The sequence below is a fragment of the Lutra lutra genome, chromosome 9, assembly GCF_902655055.1.
Source record: "Lutra lutra chromosome 9, mLutLut1.2, whole genome shotgun sequence".
NCBI lineage: Eukaryota > Metazoa > Chordata > Mammalia > Carnivora > Mustelidae > Lutra > Lutra lutra.
In genome coordinates this window covers 51,149,573-51,168,480 of record NC_062286.1, presented here as the reverse complement: position 1 = coordinate 51,168,480, position 18,908 = coordinate 51,149,573, and the positions used below count along the sequence as shown (strand labels likewise).

Sequence of the window (18,908 nt, the reverse complement as noted above, 5' to 3'; positions counted from 1 at the left end):
TTCTTTCAGGTCTGCTTAGTCCCAGGTGAATCTGGCTGGGGCTTCTGCTTCAAAGATGGCGCAAAGATAAGGCTCAGAGGTCGGGTAGCTCGCCCAGAATCACCAGCGAGCCACAGCGAGCTCAGGGTCCTTTCCCGACCACACCAGGGTGGGCATCTTCAAACCCGGAGGGAGGGAGGGAGTGCCCACCTGGACTTGGCGCGCGCGCGGACTCCGAAGGGTCGGGCCCCGCAGGGCGCGGGAGGCCCCGCCTGGGCGGCTGGAGGAAAAGGCCGGCCTCCCGCCCCGCCCCGCCAAATTTAAGAGCCCTCGCCCAGCGCTGGGGCGGTTACTGACCGACGAGTCTCCCTCATCGTGGGGTACTCCCCCTCGCCTCTCGCACTCCCCGCACGGCTGCCCACAGGCCCTGGCTCCGCTCCCTGGGCCCGTCCCGGCGAGGGCCGCGCCATGCCCAGCCCGGTGCCGCGAGGCCGCCGGCCGCCCACTCCCCCCGGCGCTCGGGACCAGCCCCCGCTCTCCGGCGATCCCCCTGCGCCCCAGCGCCGCCCGGCCGGCCCAGGCACACCCCGCGGTCCCGGGCGCCTCGAATCGTCCTTCTCCGTCGAGGCCATCTTGGCCAGGCCCGCCCGCCGCGCGCCCACCGCCTCCCCGCCGGCCGTTCCGCCCTGCGCCGCCGCGACGCTCGGCGCCGCTCCCTCCCGGGTTCCCGCGACGTGGCTGCCCACCTACCTGGGCGTGGGTCTCCACCAGCCGTGCCCCCAACCGCTGGGGCCGGGGCTCCGCGTGCCTCACTTCTGCTGCCTGCAGGGCCTGGGCGTCACAGGTACGAGGTGCCCTGGCGCAGCGACCTGGGAACTGGGCGGGGCGGCTGGAGCGCAGCAGCCGCGGCCGCGGGCACAGGATAGAGAAGTCCCTGAGTTTGAGAACCGCGCACGGCCGTTGTGGGAAAGGGTCCTATGACCCTTGATCTTGCCGTGGAATCCGAGGCCAGAGAGCGGGACTGGCCTCCAGACGGCCGCCGCTCACGCTAGCTGCTGAGCGGGCAGGAGGTGTGTGTGAGCGCGGGGGCGGAGGGGGAAATGCGGGTGGGTCCCACGCGGCCTCGGAAGACCCGGCCAGGGCCACAGCGTCCCCCAAGAAGGGGTTTATAGAGTCTCTCGCCCGCTCCACACTCCCTGCAGGAAGGCTTGATAACGCCAGAGCAGCTTTCTTCCCAAAGGAACGGCCCTTTCTTAGCTGGGAGAAGCGGCTGCTGCGGTGGTGAGGTCCAGCGAGGAGCTGACCAATGCCCAGACCCCCGTGGCGCCCCCTACAGCTCCCGTCTGTGGAGCTTAAGCTCCACACTTAAGTGCTCCACGCTCAAGTACATATGCGTAGAGCGCTCTTAGAAGGGGCACCTCCGGATGTGGGGCTGATGTCTTACATCCCATTGAGAATGTAAATGTTGACCTAACGTTCTCCTCTAGCGTTAACAGCCACCTCCAGGAGCTTTCGCCGTTTTTGGCAATCTGATTCATGCTTCTCCTCCTCCCCTTGAGGAAAACAGGAGCAAAGTTAGTGCAAGCCTTGTCAACCCATGCCAAGATGGATGTAACCATCTGAGTTGGTGCCCACTCCCTGGGAGCTCTCCGTTCTGCATTTCCACCCCATCCCCCCTTCTAGGCTCTCAAAACCCATATAAATTCTGCCACGGCAGGGGAGTGACCTGCGCTCAGGGCTGCAAACCAATTTGCCCTAACTTCCTCAGGCAGCTGAGCTCTGAATTGCAGTTTACTGCTTTATATTACAGTGATCTCATTTTCAAGTTCGTTTTTGCATAGTTACTACATTGATACAGTTCAAACTTCAAAATGTTTACTAAGTTAGAGGGAGAAGAGTTTCCCTTAACATTCCTGTCCCCCAGTCACCTGGTTAATCCCACCCCACAAGCAGCCAATGATTCCAAGTCTCTTTATTCTTCCAGAGGTATTTTATGCATATTTTGTGTGTGTGTGTGTGTGTGTGTGTACACGTGTGTACATAGGCTCTTTAGGCTTAGAGCTGACTCACTGCTCAGGCCTCTGGGGTACCCCAGACTGGGCTCCAACAGAGGAACTCCAGGACACTGAGAGACCCCAAAAGAGGATTCGGACTATGTTTAACTTGAAGCAGCTGGAAGAGTTGGAGAATGTGTTTACAAAGCAGCACAATCTTGTGGGGAAGAAGAGAGCTCAGCTGGCAGCCCAGCTCAACCTTACCGAAAACCAGGTAGGAGCAGGGACTCCTGCAAGCCCAGGGCTGTACCTGGGGGTGGGCACTGCTCTCCAGAAGGCCCTGGGTGAGGTTGTTGGGAAGACCTGGGCCTACTTCCTCTCTGCCAGGCCACTGGGGGAGACAGGCCCTAATCATTAGTACACTCCCTACATGAATGAGGAAAATAGTCCCATAGGAAAACACATTATGGGAACAACACCCATTAATCTAGATATTAACCTAGAACTTTATGTTTCCACGTTAAAAAAGGAGCTGACAGTGAAATTAAGTATGTTCAAGGAACTAAATATTTAAAATAAGAATAACCATTCACTTGACCTCCATATCCCCCTCCAGCTACTACACCGTTTTTCTGCTTTTTTCATAGGCAGACTTGCCAAGAACTTGTGACAGTCAGTCTTTCTACGTCCTCACTTCCCAACTATGTAACTCATTCCAATATGAATTTTCCCCTCCCATTCCATCAGAACTTCTCCTCAAGTTCTCTCCATGTTGTCAAATTCAGCAGCTGTTTTCCTTTCATCTTACCCCCCACTTAATACAATTGACTGCTCCTTCTCTTACTGACACACATACTTCTCTTGGCTTCTAGACACCGCATTCTTGGTTTTCCAGGTCTCTAGCCACTTTTCTGTCACCTCTGTAGGGTACTCTTCTCTTTGTGACCTCATATTTGCCCTCTGCCCCCCCCCATCTCATTTCATCCCATGGTTTTAAATACCATCTATAAGCTAACAACTCCCAGGTGTGTATCTTCACCTATCTTCTTGTTTTCTCACTTGTACATCAACCTACCTTCTTGAGGTCTCCATTTAGATGTCTTCTAGGACAGGCATTGCAAATTTAAGTCTAAACCTCAATTCTTGACTTTATTTCTTTCCAGATCTGTTCCTCTCCCTACTCATGGCCCCACCATCCATCCAGTTGCTCAAAATATCAAGTCCTCTTAGAGTCCCCCTCTCCTGTTTCCAGTCCATCAGCAAGCCTTGTCACCTGTACCTCCAAAATACAGCTGGGATCGCTTTACTTTTCTCCATTGCCCCTAGTTCATCCTGGTCCCAGCTCTTTTTGGATTATCACAGTAGCCTGCCAGCTGTGTCTCTGCCTCTCCTTTCATCCATTCTTCACAAAGCAGCCAGATATGCAATTCACTTGAGCAAACAGGACTATGTCACATCCCACTTAAAAGCCTCGAAGCTGGGGCACCTGAGTGGCTGACTCAGTGGGTTAAGCCTCTGCCTTCAGCTCAGGTCATGATCTCAGGGTCCTGGGATCAAGCCCTGCATTGGGTTCTCTGCTCAGCAGGGAGCCTGCCTCCCCTCTCCCTCTCTGCCTACCTGTGATCTCTCTCTCTGTGTCAAATGAATAAAAATAAAATCTTAAAAAAAAAAAAGCCTTAAAGCTGATATTCCTTACCCACAGCCTCCATGGTATTAGGTGATCTGGCCCCTGCTGACTTCTCCCACTGTCTCTCTCTTCACTTCCCCATCTCTCACTCCCAGATCCTTCAGCCATGCTCTCCTCCTTTCTGGTCCTCAAACACCCCAAGCTTTCCTACAGGTCGTCTCCTGATCCAGCCTGCTTTTCTCTGTCCTCATTAAACTGGCCTCTTATCCTTTGAGCCTCAGCCTAAGTGCTGGTTCCTCAGGGAGGTTCAAACCCCCATTTGTGTTTGTTTTTGTTTCCAAGTTTTTTGTTTGTCTCTCTGGACTGTGAGTTGCATGAGATCAGGGACTATACATCTATTGCTCACCACGTATCATCATCACCTAGGATGGTGCCTAGCACATAATAGGAGCTCAATAAATATTTGTTGGATAAACAAATGGTGCCTAAAATTACAGGGAAGGGTGTTTTGAAGGAAATGCTCCCGTTAGAAGGAAGAGCGAATGTGGGCCCAGAGAGCAGTGGGCACCATGGAATGGGGGAAACCATGGGAACTGCTGGTCACATTCTAATCTCTGACTATTGCCTCTGATTATAGGTGAGGGTCTGGTTCCAAAACCGCAGGGTCAAGTATCAGAAGCAGCAAAGGCTGAAGCTGCCCGTTGTGTCTGCCATGGCTGCCTCCCAAGACGAACCCTCCAGCAGCTCTGACAACAGCAACCAGAGAGAAGACCCTGAGTCAGGAATGGACGGCTGAGGACTGGGACAGAAGCTCAACCTGGGCTGTCTGGGCTAGTTTTTCTTGGGGGCACTCACTGGAACTACTGAGCCTTTTTTCTTCATCTGTATAATGGGTACATTGACAACTTCATCCTCCCAGCACTGACAGGATGTCTGTAAAGTTGTTACAGGGTGCCAGGCCCAAGCAAGTGTGTGGGGCAATGTGTGGTGTTTACACCAGCACTGACCTCTCCACAGATTAATCTTTTCCTGGTCTGGCTGTGGAGAAGGGGCCTCCTTGAATCAGTGTCTGGGCCTTAGAAGTCTCTTACCCACCAGAGATGGTGGAGTTGAGAGCAAAGGTGAGGGAAAGGTAAACCATTTAGCCTACTTCCCTTTGAAGAGTTTCCCAAAGTTTTCTTGTTTTTGTCTGAACTGTCACCATTTTCAGGAGCTCAGCCCCAGCTCCCTGCTTAGGACCAGACATGCTACCCTGACCACCATCTTTTTCCCTCTAGCTACCCATCTTGCCCCCTCTCCATCATTACATAAAATAGAGCAATTTGGCTCTGCCTTTGCCAAGGCAGGCATTTTGTCACAAACTCTGCTGTATTTCCCTGAGATGGTTATAATTTTGTCCCCTTCAAGACCCTAACTCGTGGTTCCATTTCCTTCCCAGGAAGCTGCTCAGTTTCTAAGAAGCATGCTGATAGCCTGCTCTTGTTAGCCCAGTCACCAGCACAGAAAGGATTTCTTTAGTGCTCTGCATTCCTGAGCAGAGGGTGTTGATAGAAAATCTAGAATGGCCTCTGGGTACTGAGGTGAGCTAGTGAAAGAGGCGTGCCCTGCCACCTAGTGGTGGGAGAAGGCATGGTCCACACTGCTGTCTGGGGGAGAGAAGACAGGGAGAAGAGGTTGTCTTGGAAAAACCACATGCCTCCAAGTGGTGGTAGACCATCCTCTCCTAGACACCAGGCCACAGACTTGAGGGAGGCCAGGGTCCAGCTTCAAGAGCCCTTCTACCTGTCTTCAGGGAAATCCTTCCTAGTGCCGGACCCAAAGTCCACTCTGTTAATCAAAGGGATCCAGCTGCATCTGTCTCTTCCAGTACCGGCTTTTTCAATTGACTCATTTTAAAAATAAAATAAAATAATAGGGCGCTTGGGTGGCTCAGTCGTTAAGCGTCTGCCTTAGGCTCAGGTCATGATCCCAGAGTCTGGAATCAAGCCCCACATCAGGCTCCCTGCTCATCGGGAAACCTGCTCCTCCCTCTCCCACTTCCCTTGCTTGTGTTCCCTCTCGCTGTGTCTCTCTCTGTCAAATAAATAAAATCTTAAAAAATATAGATTACTAAAAAAATAAAAAAGTGGGGCGCCTGGGTGGCTCAGTGGGTTGAGCCGCTGCCTTCGGCTCAGGTCATGATCTCAGGGTCCTGGGATCGAGCCCCGCGTCGGGCTCTCTGCTCAGCAGGGAGCCTGCTTCCTCCTCTCTCTCTGCCTGCCTCTCTGCCTGCTTGTGATCTCTCTCTGTCAAATAAATAAATAAAATCTTAAAAAATAAATAAAAAAGAGTTAACCTATTCAGCAGTTACTGGGCTCTACCCAATCCCTGATGTCACCATGATACCATAACAGATGCAAACAATGTCCTTTTTCAAGGAGCACAGCATCCACTGGAGGACAAGGAAACAAGGCAGGGAAACAGTGGTCAGCCTTGGCTGTGGGGACAGATGCTATAAGTCCATGGCTTCAGGCTTTTGGGGTCCTGAATGAAAGAACAGGCCCCTCTCCTGTTTCCAAAACAATGTGCATATGCACACTCCTGCATACAATTTCAGGGGTCCTCAGACCTGAGGTACACCGTGTACCACCTTCCACCACCCCTAGGCTGCAAGGTGCCTATGCCCCTGAAGGGGCTGAGAGAAGCACGAGTCCAGATTAAAGGCCCAAGGAAAGGGGAATTCTTGCACCCGAGCGAGTAGGATGGACACGTGCAGTAAGCTAGTCCCTCCTTTCAGTTAGATCAGAGAGGGTAGAGGTCGGCTGACTGCTGCCCACCCCCGCTCCCGGCTGGGTCTAAAGAGCGCTTGACTCAAAACGGGCCAATGGGTGGAGAGAGACAACAGGGCACATAAACACGAACTGCACACAGATACATCAAAACTATACACACACCCATAGGCTAGGATACACAGGTATGTACGAAGACACAGACGAAAAACCGCACAGATGTAATACACAAAGGCAGACCCAGCTACATCCAGCCACCGAACCAATCGACCTAAACACGTAGATTAAAGGGATCTAAATCCGTACTCGCTAAAGCGTAGACCCGAGGTCCTCTGACACAAACACCGGGGGCGGGGCCGGAGAGGGGCGGGGCCTTCCAGGTCGAGGCGAGGTCAAGGGTCATAAGGAGGAGGCGCGCCCAAGATGGCGGCCTCCATGTGCGACGTGTTCTCTTTCTGCGTGGGCGTGGCGGGTAGGGCCCGGGTCGCCGTGGAAGTCCGCTTCGTAAGCAGCGCTAAGGTGAGGCCAAGGCAGACCCTCTGGGAGCCCCCTACCCTGTCCGACCTTGGAGACAGCCCCACGGGATCCCAGGCCTGGAGCAGAAGCTCCTCTACCGCTCGGACTCTGCGCCTCGGTCCCTACTCGCGGCCCGGGGGTTCCCTGTCTGTCCCCGCGCGCAGGCTTCCGGGGAGGTCACGCGGTGGACCCGGGGCTCCGAAGTCTCCGTGCGCGCGCGCCCCCTTCCCGCGGGACCCGGTGCGCCAGCCCGGGGCTCTGCTCCTGTAGCTCCGGGCGGGGCCGAGGCGGGTGGTGCCGGGCTTTTCCGGCCAGGCTAGGGGGGGACTTTGCTGCTGAGCCCCAGGTACGGTGGGCGGGGATATGCTGAGCAGAGGGAACTTAGGTATAAAAAACCGTGGGTCCTCAGGGAACTTTCTGAGTGAGATTTGGAAATGGGTGTGGAGGGAGGCCAGGACCCTTCACGAAAGGCCTTGGAATGCTAAGAAATTTGGAAACTGAGCTCTAAACCCGTGGCCCGTTTGAAGCGTTTTGGCAGAGAAATGTCATGATTTTGTTATGTTATTGTGTTTCAAAAGTTACTTGTAGAAAAATGAGAAAAATGCATATGAGGAAAGAGAAGGCAAAAATCACTCATAATCCTATGCTTGTGCAAATATGTGGATATTAAAATTACAATTTTTGCAATCGCTTTTTGATGCAGTAGTAAATCAACATCAATAAACCTGTTTCTAAGTAGGTCAACCAACTACTTATTTATGGACTTTTATATTTTATTTTATTTTTCATCCTGAGGTCCGAAGTCTTCTAGCTCAATTTTTGTGCACACATCCTTTTGTTCTCCCTAGCAGAGTATTTTCTTTCCGAATTAACTTTGCCATATGATACGTGCAAAATGGTATGGCTTTGTTTTCGTTTACATTTCTTTGTTTACTGAGGAGGTTGAATAATTTATTATGTGTAATGGCTGTGTGTATCCCCAGTCCCTGCCCAAGATGTCAGCCTTCTCTAGTCATCTACCTTCTGCTCTTCAGAGCCCAACCTTCTATTGACTTCTTCCCACTCCAGATGCATCTGGAGCGTTCCTCTCCTTCCGTGATAAAGCAGCTCCCCTATATTCTTGACCTCCTCAGCCGCTCACATCTCTGTCTGCACACAGGCCTCTGGTGTTCTTGATCAGCTCATAGTTTGATGGTGTCCAGGTTCCATCACTCCTAGCACACGGAGATAGTCACCTTCGCCTTCACTGCACCGCCTATCTCTCATCCCCTCCTCTCTTCCGATCTTCCTCTCACATCATCACATCAGCCGCTCTACTTGCCCAGTTGTCCTGTCCTAGCCTTCTATCAAACCCTACCTCTGGAAAAATGAGCTGGCCAGCCTCTCCATGCCCACATCTGATCTGCAGCTGGAGAAAATCACATACCCATTTAGACATGGTGACAAGATAGATTATCCCAGGCTTTTTGCATCTGTACTCATCAAGTGAGATTGCTTGTGGGGTTTTTTACTTTGTGCTCTCTTCCTCTGGTTACTGCATCAGAGTTATGCTTGTTTTTTGGTAAAATGGAGATGCTTTCCATTTTTTCTGTTACTTAGTAGTTTAAATAGCATGAGAATTACTTATTCTTTGGCTTGAGAGAGGTGGCTCATGAACCATATGGACTAGGGGCCTCACATGGGGGTTGTTTTTTTACTATTTTCTCTGTTGCTTCTCTGGATATTGGCAGGGGCAAGCTTTCAAAAATTTAGCAGCTACTCTGCCAGGGTCAGGACCAATCAGAACATGATAGTGTCTGACCAAAGAGGATGGATGCCAACCAGAATGCCGTACAGGTACAGGTCAGCCAGATATCGGGTACTGCTTCTTTGTCTAGGCTTTCTTCCTTTTGTTTTTGTTTGTTTGTTGGTTTGTTTTTTAAGATTTTATTTATTTGTCAGAGAAAGAGAGAGCACAAGCAGGGGGAGCATGAGGCAGAGGTAACATTAGGCAGAGGGGGGAGCAGGCTGCCCCCCGCAAGCAAGGAGCTCCACATGGGACCCTGGGATCATGACCTGAGCCAAAGGCAGATACCCAGCCAACTGAGCCACCCAGGTGTCCCTAGGCTTTCTTCCTTTTGAATTTGGTTCTGGTAATTTCTATGTTCCTAGAAAATTACCCATGTAGTAAAGCTTTTATTTACAGTCTTTTTCCTAAAACTTAACTTTTCAAATTGGAGCCATCTTTGCAAGTTTCTGGCCCTCTCATTCAGGTTCACTTCTCTCCAAGCCTCTTGGTAATATTAATGAAAGCTGCTTTTCTTAAAACACTGTTTTATGTTTGGAGGATGAGTAGTTTCATAAAGAAACCAGCTCTGATTCTGTTCCCATTGCTTTGATTACTAAATACTTTATGCATTTGGGCCTTCAGAAAGAGAGAGAAAGACATCGTTATTTACCCAGTGTTGAGATTTGAGATTGTCAACGATAATGTGGGTCTGTGTTCATCTCCCTTTGTCCCATAGAGGAAGACCATCTTTTCATTTTGCTAGATTGGGTCCAGCCCTGAAAGGCTTGGAGGTGGGGTTCCAAGAAGACAACCAAGGATGCATCAATGGCTTTAGCCAGAGGTTTCATGCTAGCTGTCCCACTCTGCTGCTAGAGCTACCCAAGTTGTTCAGGGTTGTGATCTGTAGCTCATGGGTTGCTCAGGGCTATCCTGGTCTACACATCCCTGCTTCTCTGAGTTTGGGAGGTGCTGCTTTCTAGCCACAGTGCCAGTGCTAGAAGGAAATGGGGAGCTACCTGAGAGGCCACATGACGGGACGATTTACTGCTGTATCAGTCAGTCAGTTCCTGCCTTCCTCTTCCTACCCTCCTTCCCTCCTTCCCTTCTCTCTCTCTCTTTCCCCCCCTTTCTTTCTCTCTTCCTTTCTCTTTTGGTGACAGTTCAATGCAGTTCAGGGAGGCACCCTTCTTCTCTAAGTGAACGGTGGGAGTAAGTGCCCCACAGGGCCAGTAACTGCCTGGGTCCCAAAGCTGTCTTCTGTGTCCCTCTGCACCTCCTTCATGTCTTACGTGATGTGCACAGTGCTTTAGACCAGAGCTCTTCAGACTTTAACGTGCACGCTAATCACCTGGGCATCTTGTTAAAATGCATATTCTCCTTCAGCAAGTCTGTTGGAGGGGTTGAGATTCTGCATTTCTAACAGTCTCCCAGATGACACCCATGCTGCCCATCTGTCACGTCACTCTGAGTAGTAAGGAGCTAAAGCTCATAAGGTACATTCACCTGGGCTGAGGTGTGTCATGGAAACTACCTGGTAGGTACTACAATAATACTTTTCATATACAAAACAGATGCAAAGAAATGAAGCAGTTGGCTCCAAGGTCACAGCAGGTGGTATTAGGGCTCGGAATCATCATTCCTTTCAGTATAACACTGAGAACTGGTTGGGTCCTGTGAGTGCCCCATGGACCAGAGAAATGCAGCACATTCTCCCCCAAACTAGGGCTCCCTCTTCTGTGGCATAGGAGTCCTCTGCAGCTCTGAGCAGGAGCATCACTGCCAGGGTCCTGGAGGGCCACATGGGTGACACCAAGAAGATTGTTCTATCATTACCAGCTCCTGGTACAGGAGCCTCAGTGCGCTTCCGGCCATTCCAAAAATTCTCCTCCTCTGGCTGACATGGTGGCTCCCTCCCCATCCTAGTCCTTCTGCTCTGACCAGGCTGAAAGAAGTGGGACTGAAAGTAGGTCAGAGCTGCATTTCCAGAGGAGGTAGTTATGGAGGGTGCTGACCATGCTCCGTGAACCCTCCCAAGGCAGAGAGGCCTCTCCTGAGAGCAGGGTGTGTGGGAGGTGATGCTGGGCAGCCCTCCGGGAACCCTTGGAGCTAGGTCTTCTCTCTCCCTATGATCATCCTATTCCTTCTCTCCCTGGTAGGGTAAGGGGCTGTTTGCCACACAACTGATCCGGAAGGGGGAGACCATCTTTGTAGAACGGCCTCTGGTGGCCGCACAGTTTCTCTGGAATGCACTTTATCGCTACCGAGGTGAGCACATCTCATCCACTCCTCGTGGCTGCTGGGCCCAGCTGCCATTGTGCATGGAAGACAGCTACGTTAGCTGATGTCTCTGGGACTTCAGGCGTCAGGAAAGAAGTTCATCTTCCTTTGGAGAGCCATGCCTGAGAAGCATGCTTCTCTCTAGCTTCAGGGCATTTGGGACTTGGGGTGAGCCGTAGAGGGGCTCTTCCAGCCTGCTCCCTGTTGGGGGTGGGGAGGACTGTTGCTCAGGTGGAACTCAGTCTGAGCCAGAGTATAAGGGCCTGAGTGTCATGCTGAAGGTCTCTGTGCTGACGTGCCGCCCTGCACCAAGAGGAGGCCACAGGCCCTTTGATCAAAACAGGTGGAGTTAGGCATCAGAAGCAGGTAGGATGCCCTTAGCTTTTCCAGCCACCTGCTTTCTTTACACTTTTCTTAGGCTAGAGACAAACATGAAAGGAGGGTCAGCTAGCTGCCGAATGTGGGGAAAGCACAGTCTGTGCTTTTCCACAGTCTGTGGAGGCTCCACAGATTAAGTCACATTGGGAAGGGCAGAGTGCCTAACAGGAGGGGTGGGACTCCAGAGAGGGAAGAAAACCAGTCTGCCCTGGAATGCATGTGAAAGCATTCACTCATTCTGTTCTTTAACAGTCATTCATTCACTTACTTCCCAAATGTTTGTTGAGCACCTGCTGCGTGCCAGCCACCATTGTTAGCCCTCGGGATACTGCTGTGAATGAGACAGAACATGGCCCCTGGTCTAAAGATGCTTACGTCGTCCTGTGTGGCTCTCTTCCTCAGCCTGTGACCACTGCCTTCGGGCACTGGAGAAGGCGGAGGAGAATGCTCAGAGGCTGACTGGGAAGCCAGGCCAGGTTCTGCCTCACCCCGAGCTGTGTGCTGTGCGCAAGGACCTCCACCAGAACTGTCCGCACTGTCAGGTAAGCAGCCCCTGGGATTGCACCTGGAAGGGGGGTGGGGGAGAGGCCTTAGCTGCAGTCCTCTGCGAGGAGACAGGAATGACAACAGACCTGCTCAGGGCCCCAGCGTGCCATGATGGAGGGGAAGAGCATCAGAAGGCTCCATTCCTGTTCCAGTTTTGTCCTCCCTGTCCCAGTCCCACCGTCTAGAAAATAGGTCTGCTGGAAACTTGCCCTCTTCCCAGCAGCCTAGCAGGGGCTCTTCCCTCTGTCTGAAAGCTCCCTCCTTCCCATTGTTTTACAAGCCTGGGTGCCCCTCTCACATGCCCCGGGTCTCTGTGTGCTTTCGGCCCTCGTGATGCCACTGAGCTGCTGCTCAGGCTGCTCCGAGAAGTTAGCGGAGGCGAGTAGCATGGAGGGCCGTCTGCGCCTCACCCCGTGGCCAGATCCTGGGGTGCTGACGTCGCCCCACTCCACCAGGTAATGTACTGCAGTGCAGAATGTCAGCTGGAGGCTGCTGAGCAGTACCATCAGGTCCTGTGCCCAGGGCCCTCCCAGGATGACCCCCTGCACCCTCTCAATAAGCTGCAGGAGGCCTGGAGGTAGGTAGCACTTCATCTCTTCTCCCCTTTATCTTCCCTCTCTGCCTGTCTGCCTGAGATGAGCAGATGTAGTCATCTTTCTTAAACTTACCATCCCCCAGGTTTTTCCTCCATCTCAGGGTTAAACTGAGGTCACATCACCTTCCATGTGAGCCACCAGTCCCACTGTCCTCAGCATTTTACACACTCCCAGGAAGAGCCCCATGGTGCCCATAGAGATGTGAAGTCCTGCCCACGTCCTTTCCAGTGACTTCCTCTCTTTGGTTATAAATGGAGTCAGCAGGAAGGATTCTCTGTGGCAGTCAGCCTGGACTTCCCTGCACGCAGCTACCGCGGAGGGAATTTCAGGCCATATCCTTTTCTTTCTCCCCAGGAGTGTTCACTACCCCCCTGAGACGGCGAGCATCATGTTGATGGCCCGGATGGTGGCCACGGTGAAGCAGGTGAGCCTGCCCAGCTCTCCCAGGGCAGCCGGTTCTGACCTCGTTTGCCTCTTGGCCTCAGTCACCACCCCCGCAACCTCGAGACCCTGCCTTGGATGCAGAGCTCTGCCTGGGCTGTGGAAACATCAGGAGCAGCTACCCACAGTTTCGGCAAGAGACTCTGATCTGGGAGAGGGCGTCCTGTGCGGCAGCAGGTCACACACTCAGCTTCCAGGCGCCACTTTCTCAAGATCATGCCTCACGTGTCAAGTGAGAGGAGCCACTCCCAACCCCTTCTATTAACACTGAAGCTTCTCAGCCTCATCATCCTGTTTCTCCAAGTGGTGTTGAACCAGCTAGCCTGGCCCAGCTGGGGAGATGGTTGGGTGTGGGTGTGGCAGGAAGGAAGTCCCCAGGCCGAGAAGGGTCTACAGAGAACCTCTTGTGTGCTGGTGTTTCCCTAACGGCAGGGGCCTAGAGTCACAGGCTACCCTCCTGCCTGGGCACAAGCAGCAGCAAGGAGGCAGGCGTCCCAGAGTCCACACGTCCACATGCATGCACGCACTGGCATAGGGAATGTGACTCTGAAGTATATTTGTTCACTGCAGGCCAAGGATAAAGATCGTTGGATCAGGCTCTTCTCCCAGTTCTGTAATAAAACAGCCAACGAGGAGGAGGAAATTGTCCACAAACTCCTGGGGGACAAATTCAAGGTCAGTCTTCTCCTGAGATCCCCCCACCCTCAACAGCCTTGGATGGTTCTGTGGCTGTCTGATAGGAGCTCCACATTTGGTCCCTTCCCAGCCCCAGGAAGAGGTTAGAGCCTGGGGCCAAAAATCTATTTAGAGGGCCTATATTCCTGCTACTATTTAACCTTGTGACCTAACATGGACCAAGAGTTGAGAAGTGGGGTGATGACAGAGGAAAGAGGGGTTGGGTGCCCTGACAAAGTAAGGCAGAATCTCATGATAGGATAGCAGTGGGCAAGTCAGTTATAATGGAAAACAGAGGGTTGGGGATCCACAGAGTGAGGGAGCAGCGTGAAGCAGGAGGATTTTAGCTGCTGATGTGCTGAGTACCTATTCCCACCCAAAGATTACACATTCTCACCGAGGACAGCCAACTTCCATGCAGGAGCTCCCTATAGGTACAGGCAGGGCTTAAAGGGAGCTGGGGGGGGCCTCAATTCATTCTGAGGAGAGGAGATAGGGAGTCAGGCTGGTCCAGAGACTAGGTCAGGGAGCCTGGAAGATGACAGTGAAGACAGACCTTCCAAGCCACATTGCCTCAGCCCTCCTGGTACAATTGCTGTAGGATAGGGAGGAATTTGGGGTTCGCCCCCCTGAGTTGGAACAGTCCACCAGACTGCCAAAGTTCTTTACAAATAAAGACTCTATGGGCTTCCTTTGCCTTTAGGGAAAGCTCTTCCACGAGCTGGCCCTTTTTTCCTTCCCTCTCCTGGTCTTCTGGGGCCTGTCTGGGTGCTCATGGCAAATCCCCAGGGATGCACATCTCTCCCTGCTTCCCCCAAACCAGGGCCAGCTGGAACTTCTACGGAGACTCTTCACAGAGGCCCTCTATGAGGAGGCGCTCAGCCAGGTGAGCGGGGGCGGTGGGGGGGACCAATGGCCCTTTACTCGTTCCAGCTCTCCAGGAACAACCCGGTCAGCACCTCCTACTCAGAGAGCTAAGCCAGGGCTGACCTGGTATGAAGTTGTGATGGGACTGACTCACAGAAGACTTCCTGAACAGAGAGTTGTGTCAGGAAGAAAAGCGAGTGGCTATAACCTGAGCATTCATTTTTCTTCTCCCCACAGTGGTTTACTCCAGATGGATTCCGGTCTCTCTTTGCTCTTGTTGGGACCAATGGCCAAGGAATTGGGACCAGGTTAGGAGAGAACATTCCAAAGCTATTGAACTTGTCCCTTAGGGCTGGAAGGTAGCACACCTCCTTTCAGGATTAGGATGGGGTAAGGTCTGATTCTGTGGCCAGAGAGCGGGACTGGAGACAGTGGTGGGAGTCGGAAGACTGAGGTGTTAGAATTTGCTCTTGGGAGCCTTGGTCTTTCGGGGAAGATGGGCCCCTGCCCTGGAGAAGGAAGTGGACTTAACTCACGTAGAGGTGGAGAGCCCTGTGAGCTGGGCCTGCTCCTCTCCAACCATGGATGCCTGGGACCCCCAGCTCCCTGAGCCAGTGGGTCCATGCCTGTGATGCTCTGGAGCTGAAGCCTCAGGACCGAGAGCAGCTGGACGCCTTCATTGACCAGCTGTACAAGGACATCGAGGCAGGTTGGTGAGATGGAGCCTTGGTCTCACCCAACCTCAGATGCCCCGCAGTCAGACACACAGCCTTCCCCTGAGGGAGTTCTGACCGAATGGTTGGGGAAGATAACCTCTGTGTGCCTATGGGAATCTTCAGATCCATCTGTAGGACACATAGATAAGCCATGACTCTCAGATCCATACAGAGGCTCGATGCTGGGGGTGGGGGGTGCTGGACAAGTAAGGTGATACCGTTTACAGAAAAGCTCGTGCCTCCAAGAAGCAAGTTCAGATGAATTGGTAGTGGCCAGGTGGTAAGACAGTGGAGCCAGTGCCTGTCCTCACAAGCCTAGTTTCTTTTCCCCCCAGTAAAATGGGTAGAATAACATCTGCATATTACTGTCTTACAGCCACTGGCGAGTTTCTTAACTGTGAAGGATCTGGCCTCTTTGTGCTTCAGAGCTGCTGTGAGTCCCGGCATTGAGGAGGGGTGGCCCCAGTAGGCTGGTGGAGAGGAGTCTGAGAGCAGGATTAGGTCTGAGTTTCCTTGGGGATTCTCCTGGGCCTTTTCGTTCCATCATTTTCTCATTCATTCATACGCTGGACTTAATATATGTGTATATATAAAACCTCCCAGTGGGCCAGGCCCTGTGCTAAGGCAGGACGCAAGAGTTCTGATTCTTGCAAATGGAAGACTCGGTTTCGCACCGCCACTGCCCTGCCAGGTTTGGGGGGGTGGGAGGGAGTGTTGTGAGAGCCTGGGAGGTCCTCAGGTTCCTGGGAGGGAGCTCAGGCTGGAAGCCAAGGCTCAATAGCCCCTGACAGAGAGGGGCAAAGCCAGCTCACACAATTGTCTTTTCCAGATCTCAGCCTCTCCCCCTGGGTTTCCTCACTGTGAGCCCCCCTCCTAGGCCATGGGGCCACTCTGCCCCCCAGACTAGGCTTGCAGAGGGCCTGGCTCAGCTGTTCCCAGATGCCCAGTAGCAGACAGGACTGAGTTAAGTGGTCCGGCCTGGGCAGGTGTTCCTTTCACAGCCCTGTTCCTCCCTCTGCAGGATACTGGAAACAACTGAGAATCAAGCTGCCCAGTGCTGAGGACAGCAGGGGCAGCGATTGCAGGTGGGAGGGGGTGTGAAGTGGGAGTGCATTTGTGCCTGTGCTCTGGGGTCTTCAGGAAAGAGCACTGGACAGGGAGTTGGGAAACTTGGGTGCCAAGACCTGCACAGCTGTAGCAGTGATGAGAGAACAAGGAAGGATGGGAGCTCTGCCAGGCTGTTATTTTTGTTAGTCAGCAGTCCTTATGACTTGCCTCTCATGACCCAGGTAACCACAGCTGTGTCCCCAATGCAGAGACCTCCTTCCCAGAAAACAACTTCCTTTTGCATGTCACTGCCTTGGAGGATATCAAGCCAGGAGAGGTGAGGGGGCTGGGAGCTGTGGGGCGGGGAGGCAGTGGGCCTTGCAAGTTTCCCCTTGGTACTAGGAGCAACAGTGGCTAGAGGCCCAAGTTCAGGCTGTTTGGTTGAGTCCCCACATGCCGCAGGGCGGAAGTCTTTTTACCCATGATTATGCTCTAACCTCACCCTACCCCCCAATTCTTCAAAAAATAACCAGAAAGCCTCAGAGCTTTCTCAGAGCTCAGTCACTCAGAGCAGTGACTGAGACATAACTAGATGCCCAGCTTCTTCCTAGCCACCTTTTGATCAACAAATGCATAGCTTCTAAGAAAGCCAGAGATGACTCTTCGTGACTCGGGCTGTGGGGTTATGTGTGCGCTTGGGGGCTGTGTAAGTACAGTGCATGGAGCCTGGCTGAGTCTTCTTCCAGAGCAGGTGGCACTGTGTCAAGATAACTTCTGACCCCAGCCACAGACCATGGCCACTGAGTGCCCATAGCCGTGGCCTGAGGCCAACCACAGTCCCCTCTCCGTCTCAGACACAAGTTGGCTGAGGCTTTTGCCAGTCTGCTAAGGGCACGGGGAAATGGAGGCAGACCTCGATCCAGGGAGGTGGGCCAGTGGTTGGGGAGGTCCCAAGCCCATCTAAGAGAGAGCACAGCCGTGCAACCCCTCCTCTTCTCTGCCCTCCAGGAAATCTGTATCAGCTACTTAGACTGCTGTCAGCGGGAGCGCAGCCGCCACAGCCGCCACAAGATCCTCAGGTGCCAGCCGGGGATGTGGCGGGTGGCCGGGCTCCGGGAGGCTCTGGCCTGGTGGCCGCCTGACTGCACCCTCACCACCCTCCCCCCATCCCCTGCAGAGAGAACTATCTGTTTGTCTGTTCCTGCCCCAAATGCCTGGCAGAGGCTGATGAACCCAATGTGACCTCGGAGGAGGAGGAAGAGGAAGAGGAGGAGGAAGGAGAGCCAGAAGATGCGGAGCTAGGCGATGAGATGACTGATGTGTGACATCACCCTGCCTGGAAGGGGCCCTACCCCAAACCCTGCAGGAAAAGGGGGCCTCCCCCCAGAGGGGAGACTTGGGAGGAGCTCCCCACTCTCCTTGCCTGCTATCTTCCCGCCCCACCCCCCGCCCGTTCCAGCTCTGTTTCTGCCAGAGGGTAGGACAGAGGCCAGACCCTAGGCCCTAGGCACTCACCTCCCACCAGACCTCATGCCCTGGACACTGCTGCTGAGGGGCTCAGGCTCTGCGCTGTCACTGAGCCTCTCAGAACTGCCCCCACACAACACACAAACACACACACGCACACACTCTCCAGGTGTAGCAGCTGCAGCCAAGGTCAGGCCCTAACAGTGTCTCTTGCCCCCAGCCCCGCTTACCTGTCCACCTGAGGCTTCACCCCTTTCAACCTGCTACAGAGGGGGTAACAAGGTGGCCATCTGAGGACGGCATGACTGCACTGAAGTGACAGGAGAGGGGTTGAGCTGCCTTCACCTTCTTCCCCACCTCCCACTGTTACAGCTGCTAAGGCAACTGCCTCCTGCTAGCACTGCTGGGAGAGGCAGGAAGGAGCAGCCTGGCCTCCAGGCCTCCAGAGCATCTCCCCTGAGGCTTTGTGCCCTGGACACTGGACCAAGGGGATACTTCCTTCTGCCCACCTCCTCATGTCTTTATTTGGACTTCTGGGGGAGTGGAGATTAACCCCTTCCCCAGACTCCGGAATCTCTGTACCTTGTGCCTTGCTTCTCAGGCCCTGGCACAGTGGCTGGCCACATGGGGTATGCGAGAGGCCTCTGCCTCCCTCAGGAGGGGCATGTGGGGGATCATCACCCCTTCCTCACACTCTTTCCCACCGAGGACTCCAGCAGCTTGGCTGACACTGGGGCATGACAGCCCTGCGCTCCTTAATTTTGGATGCCCAAAAGGCTTCCCTGGGACCAGTTTAACGGGTCAGTGAGGGGCTCTCCTGGCCTTGATCTCCAACTTTTGAGGTCTCCAGAGAGGAACAATGAAGTCTTCCAGAAACCTAGAGGAGCTAGGCTAGATATTCTGACTTAAACCCTGCCTGTGTCACCCTCCCACCTCCCCCCAGGTAGCACCACCCCTCACTCTTGGGTTGGATGCTATGAGAATTATAGCCCATCACTTCCGATTTCTTTGCCTGCCTACCTTCCTGGCGGGCCTGCCACCACCCCTGCTGAGGGATCTCTGAGAGGGCAGGTGCCCACCCCATAGGCTGTCCTAGATCATGAATCAGGTGGTGCCCCACCTGTGTGGCCTCTTGGGCGCTCTTACTCCTTCACAGCAGCCAGCACCCCCTCCCGCCCCCGCCTGCCCACTCTTCCCAATAAAGTGTGAGTGGTGACAGGCCTCTGCAGGAATGCTTTGTGGAGAA

At 53.5% G+C, this 18,908-nt stretch overlaps 2 protein-coding genes and 1 long non-coding RNA gene across 4 annotated transcripts; 2 read left to right on the top strand and 1 right to left on the bottom strand.

Moving 5' to 3' along the window:
* The first annotated feature begins 335 nt into the window (after positions 1-335).
* On the top strand, positions 336-5,514 carry NOTO (notochord homeobox). 2 transcript variants are annotated; one of them, XR_007130071.1, is made up of 4 exons: positions 336-823; positions 2,024-2,247; positions 4,238-4,721; positions 4,763-5,514. XR_007130071.1 is itself a non-coding variant. In XM_047745553.1 (3 exons), the coding sequence occupies exons 1-3, from the start codon at positions 448-450 to the stop codon at positions 4,394-4,396; spliced, it is 759 nt and encodes a 252-aa protein (XP_047601509.1). In that variant the 5' UTR covers positions 336-447; the 3' UTR covers positions 4,397-5,514. The 2 variants fall into 2 exon arrangements, 1 of the variants encoding a protein (XP_047601509.1); XM_047745553.1 differs by having other exon boundaries at positions 4,238-5,514.
* A 1,268-nt stretch (positions 5,515-6,782) lies between these two features.
* Positions 6,783-18,883, top strand: SMYD5 (SMYD family member 5). The gene is made up of 13 exons (XM_047744005.1): positions 6,783-6,887; positions 10,809-10,917; positions 11,710-11,849; positions 12,309-12,430; positions 12,804-12,873; positions 13,461-13,565; positions 14,389-14,451; positions 14,670-14,740; positions 15,035-15,141; positions 15,525-15,581; positions 16,438-16,532; positions 17,204-17,274; positions 17,373-18,883. The coding sequence occupies exons 1-13, from the start codon at positions 6,792-6,794 to the stop codon at positions 17,518-17,520; spliced, it is 1,254 nt and encodes a 417-aa protein (XP_047599961.1). The 5' UTR covers positions 6,783-6,791; the 3' UTR covers positions 17,521-18,883.
* LOC125108338 (uncharacterized) lies at positions 13,427-17,036 on the bottom strand. The gene is made up of 2 exons (XR_007129878.1): positions 14,969-17,036; positions 13,427-13,501 (listed from the first exon to the last, which is right to left on the bottom strand). It is a non-coding gene; the product is annotated as an uncharacterized LOC125108338 (long non-coding RNA).
* Positions 18,884-18,908: the final 25 nt, after the last annotated feature.